The 5,422-nt window shown below is 42.7% G+C and overlaps 1 protein-coding gene across 2 annotated transcripts in view; it reads right to left on the bottom strand.

The window, feature by feature from the left end:
* Window positions 1–508: 508 nt before the first annotated feature.
* Window positions 509–5,422, bottom strand: part of sppl2 (signal peptide peptidase-like 2) — a 13,901-nt gene continuing 8,987 nt past the window's right edge. Inside the window, exons 9-15 of one of the 2 annotated variants that reach the window (XM_005729137.1) lie at window positions 3,870–3,951; window positions 3,677–3,751; window positions 3,529–3,591; window positions 3,337–3,436; window positions 3,047–3,124; window positions 2,431–2,591; window positions 509–1,091 (exon numbers count right to left, since the gene is read on the bottom strand). In XM_005729137.1, the coding sequence (XP_005729194.1) occupies window positions 906–1,091; window positions 2,431–2,591; window positions 3,047–3,124; window positions 3,337–3,436; window positions 3,529–3,591; window positions 3,677–3,751; window positions 3,870–3,951 (745 nt within the window). In that variant the 3' untranslated portion in view covers window positions 509–905. Of the gene's footprint in view, window positions 1,092–2,314; window positions 2,592–3,046; window positions 3,125–3,336; window positions 3,437–3,528; window positions 3,592–3,676; window positions 3,752–3,869; window positions 3,952–5,422 lie in introns of both variants that reach the window. The other variant, XR_311630.1, reaches the window with a different exon arrangement.

Raw genomic sequence — 5,422 nt, forward strand, 5'->3', positions numbered from 1 at the left:
GCAAGAATGAATATTTAAATCTTTAATTTTCTGTTTGCCACCTAATATTTTACCATTTCTCTTTTTTCGCTCCATCAGGTTAGTTGGATCCTGGAGTTATTTGTATGAGACTGATCAGGCACTAAATACATTTTTTGATTGCTCAAAGTTCATTAAAGTTGGTTTTCAGGGGTGCAAAACATGCAGCTCACGGCTCACTAATTAATTCATTACCACGATTCCTTTAATAGCGATGCCAGTATTTCTACACAGCAACTACTACTATCGCTTATTTTTTTCTGCTCTAGACATGCCGTTTGAATTGTGAAGCACTAAAACCTCCACATACGAAGTTTTTTCCCCTTTTCTCTGATCTGTAACACGTCAGGGTGCTCATTATAATTTATTACGATAATACGATTTATTAAACAATAGGTCAAAAACATTTTTTACTCAGGTTTAGATCTCAGCTTTTAAAAGGTCTTTTTTTCTCCATAAACCACTTCTTAAATGTAAAGAAAACCAAAAATCAGGAGGGGTATTTTTTTTAATCTGCCATTTAGCTCTGGTGTTACTGGTCAAGTTATACATTGCACTGTTATTTGCTGCCGTGACGGGGTCTTTAGGTGGGCACAGAGCTGAGAGGAGTGGAAATATTTATTGTTTTCTCAATGGAGTAGTGTAGATTGACTTTTCACTCCCCTTTCGGGTGGTGCAAATTGTATGTTAGTAGGAGGTGGTGATGGGACTGCTTCTGTTTGTCTGTGCCCGGCTGAGCCCGACATTCAGAAAACACAGATTCGTACTTGGCACCGAGTGCAAACAAGCATGAGTATGTGAAATGTCCACTGACTCGGACACACTGTAGAAAGAAAATGAACAAAGTAAACACGGTGAAATGGAAAAGTGCCGTACTAGACGTTATTTCAGTTGGGGTTTTTTCCCTCTTCATTGCTCTCCACCGGGGGAGTTTTCTGAGGCGGGTCCTGGGGGGAGTCTTCACTCTGACTGGCTTGCTCCTCTGCGGTTGGTGACTCTGGTTTAGCTGAGGCCTCCTTGGTCGGCGGCGCGGCGGTTTGTGTGCAGTTGATCGGTGCGAGCACTATGGCAGGCTGCAAGGGACAGAAAACAAAAGCCTGCATGAGTGAAGGGCACCAGGCTGAACACAAAATTTAATGACAGGAGCTACAGGAGAGCAGAAGGCAAACAGAACCAAACGCTACACAGGCACAAATTTAACCCCAGCTAAAGAAGCTTTGTGCCCTCAGAGGTATTCACAGGAATAGAAACGTCCCACTGAGGTTTTTAGCCCCATCAAGCTACACAGAAAAAATCTACATCAACATCAGCCCCACTAATGGGAGTCAGAGTTTCCCATGTGATCACTACTTTATCATCAATGCAGAAATGAAGCAAGGTTAAGAGAGCAGAGGGAGGTACTACGAAGCAAGTTCATAAAGCCAGGCTTACTTTGTGTTAGCTGGCTCAACAACACCTAAAACCCCAGTCAGAGGTAACAGGCATCTCAACAGTGGTTTTCAGCTTCCTGTGTTAGCTCAGGTTTTCTGCTTCAGGCTCTGAGCATGCTCACAATAAAGAGCAGGCATCTGATGAAAGTTATTTTACAGATTTAATATTCTTGTTTGTAGTCCGGATAAATGGACAACAAACAAACAGACCGACTTTCTAATCTGTGTTTTTTAAGCTAGAATTTCAGCAGGCTTGGCAGCAGATTTAAATAAAATACAAAAACAATCGTTTTCTGCATTAGAAAATAAATGCTAACATATTCCTGCCTCTCTTTCGGGGGTTATAGTGAAACACAGCTCTACCATGTATGTAATCACTTATGTATATACAAAAAATTTTTATTCCTGTGCTAATTTTATTCTTTTTATACAGCTGCTGTAACAATAATTTCCCTTGTGGGAACATGAATGTATATATCTGCACATGGCATGTATAAAACCTATTGCTCCAGCAGAGAATCTGAATCTATCTAGAATCAGTGCAAACGTGGCACTTTTTAAATAGCTTCAGTTACCATGGTGATCAAGAAAGCCACCCCCGGGACACTGAAAACTCTGACTTAAGGCTCGACGTAGCTCACTAAAGCCATTGATTTCGCTTCGTAGTACGCCCGTCGGGGTGTTTGATGGTAGAATGAAGCCCGGTTTGAATACCTGCAGTGACATTCACAGACAGCTGAACCCTCAGCAGCAGACTAGAGCACACCCACAGTAAAATAAAGGGTGAGGAGTAGCGATGGAGGGGGACAGTGAAAACAGAAAGAAGCAGTTGGAATGGATGGAATTATTTAAAGGGGTTACTCAACTTGAAATTCTACTTTAGTCTGCATGTTATTTAAACCTAGATTTTTTTTTTCTCCTTTTTTTTTGTTAAGTCTTTTTGTTCTTCCGTAGTAGGCAGTCATATCAAACTGGTATTCACCACAAATCCACTTCCAGTCCAGAACTGGGGCAACTCCCTGCGCCATAGCGCAATACTGAGGCTGGTGAGCAGAGTGCAAGGCACCAGGTAGAGTAACGCCGGCTGACCCATCTGCATCACGGCCAGCGCCACGAAGGTGATCAGCAGGCCGATGCCGTAAGCTGACGGGAGAGAGACAAAGACAGACGTCACTTTAGCTCCTGCAGGTGTTCTGCAAGCTGGTGTGCTGCTATATTCTTATTTACAGGTCGTCCTTGGCCTGCTTCTACCTTACTGAGCTACAACCATCAGAAAAGTTACTGAAGTCTTTTGTTCCTAGACTTGTTCCTAAAGCTTGTACCAGATCTGGCAGGAAAATGAAATCCTCTCTTTTTTGCTCTAAAACTGAAGTCCTCAGGAGAGGAAGTGCTGATGTTTTCTACTGGCTAGTCTTAACAATCTGTTTATTACATTACAAGCACCACGGTCATTTTTCTCGGGGTAAAACGATGAGTTGAACTACAGAGCAGAACCTCCCCTTATCAATGTCATTCCCACCTGAATGAGGCTCATCATAACATCAGCATTTCACAGAGTACAGCCCACCTCCATCCCCTCCTCCAGCCCACGTACGTACCGACTGTACAGGCCATGAAGTAGATCCTGTAGGATTGTGTTAAAATGTCAAATCTGTGACAGTACACAACCAGCAGACCTGAGAAAAGAAAACCAAAGAGGCATTCAGAACAAAGGGAACGACTAACAGCAGTTTCACAAAGCTTTCTTAGCAGACTTCCATTTTTAGTATTTGTTTTAAATTCTTTGATGAAAATCTCTCATCCGTGACAGACTTACTGTTGGACAAGCCCTTGCTCTTATTTTCAAAGCATGTGAACTGTGTCATCATAAAACATTTGATTTGCATACCTGGTACTAAGATATCTCCGAAGCCAAGCAGGGAGAAGGGGCGGTCACAAAGAGCCAGGGGGGAGGAGTTTAACCGTGGCACTTTAAGCACCATGGGAAGCTGGGGAAAACACAAAAATTAACATTACCATCAACTACTGAGCTGAGAGGGGTGTTTGGAGGACTTAACCGAGGTGTACCACATAGGCTCACCTTTTCATGTGTGGAGGAGTCAGAGGGACCAGCTGCTACCTCCACCATTATACTTTGCCCACTCTGGAGAAAAGGTAAGGAGTAAAAACACAAAGAACACAGCAAACAACAACTAAACTAAAGAGACATGTGTGACAAGCTGACATACCTTTGTGAAGGAAGGTGTAATAAATACGAAGAAAACATCATAGACGAAAAGGACGGTCATTAATAAAGTGCAAGCCTGCATCAGGGAGCAAAAGAAAACAGTTTATGATCAAACTTTTATTAAAACAATCAAACACAGTTAAAAACCTTTCAAAAAAAAAAAAAAAAATCGCGTTGTGGTTCAGATCTGTCACCTTAAATGTGGGCAGCCTGACTGTTTTGAGCATGTAGAGACAGAAGGCGATCCCCAGGGCGTCCTGTAACACCCACGCCCACCTGGAAGACACATAACACATTAGTCAGCCAACACCATCACCATATCATGTACCTCAAAGGCGTCATTACACACAGACTTTACGCCACCCGACACACACACCCACAATAATTCTGCCCTCAAACCAAAATTCTTGTGTGCTGGAAGAAAGTGTGAAGCACAGCCTGTAGGAAACCAACAGCTTCAGCTCTTTTGATACTTCAGCAAAAGCATCTTTCCAAGTGAAAGTGAAAATTTTCCCCCCAAATATAGCACCTACGGGGTCACTCTGAATTTTAAACCAGAAGATATGCACTTCTGGAGAAGCCCACAATAATAATTCCTTTCTCAAAAAGCTGAAATAGCCCGAGTGGTGACACTTCTGGATTATGTGATAAGGTATCTACTATTAGGGCTGGGCCATATCATACCGTTCACTGTAATACCGGTATAATGTTAGGAAATGATAAGAAAATTAAATATCGCAATAGAATATGGGTAAAACGCGCATGCGCAGTGCCTTTGTTTTCATACGCACATGGTGGAAAAAAGCATGGCGGCGACAGAGAATGAGAAGGGCGAAAGCGGATCGCTGAATAAAACTGATGAAGCAGAATTGGTTTGTAAAAATGCTGCAACTTCAGTGGTGTGGAACTGGTTTGGCTTTCGTGCCCTCAGATACACACCAAATCGCATTTTTTGGTAGAGCATGCAAGCGGGCCGTCGTTATTACCAAACCGATTTTATGTGGTACACGCCGCTCAAAAATCTGTCAAAAAATGTTTTAGTACGACTTTGCTAAGTTACGAAGCCGCACCGCTTGATGGATTGTCGGAGCATTATGGTTACCGTAGTCGGGAGCCTCGCCGAGTGATACGTACTGTGCTTGAACATAATATTACCGCACTGAGTGTGTATAACCTCTTTTTATGTTTTGTGGATATTATACATGGTTATGCTGAGGACATGTCGGTCAATTTCCTGGAAATGCCTTTTGGTTAAACTGTCAGCAAGGAATTTTCATTTGCACTGTTAAATTTTTATATAACTTTAATGCACATAAAAAACAGCTGCTTGTTTAAGTGAAATTGTAAATGGTCTGTATTTGTATAGCGCTTTACTAGTCCCTAAGGACCCCAAAGCGCTTCACACATCCAGTCATCCACCCATTCACACACACATTCACACACTGGTGATGGCAAGCTACATTGTAGCCACAGCCACCCTGGGGCTCACTGACAGAGGCGAGGCTGCCGGACACTGGCGCCACCGGGCCAGCGGGTGCCGAGTGAAGTGACATTATTAGTACAAAAAACCCCATCAAAGTCGCATCAGTTATATCATTATGGCAAATTTTCAAATATATATCGTGATAAATATTTTTGGACATATTGCCCTGCCCTACAGTGGGGCAAAAAAGTATTTAGTCAGCCACCGATTGTGCAAGTTCCCCCACTTAAAATGATGACAGAGGTCAGTAATTTGCACCAGAGG

The sequence above is a fragment of the Pundamilia nyererei genome, unplaced genomic scaffold, assembly GCF_000239375.1.
Source record: "Pundamilia nyererei isolate P.nyererei 1_Seehausen unplaced genomic scaffold, PunNye1.0 scaffold00031, whole genome shotgun sequence".
Classification (NCBI taxonomy): domain Eukaryota; kingdom Metazoa; phylum Chordata; class Actinopteri; order Cichliformes; family Cichlidae; genus Pundamilia; species Pundamilia nyererei.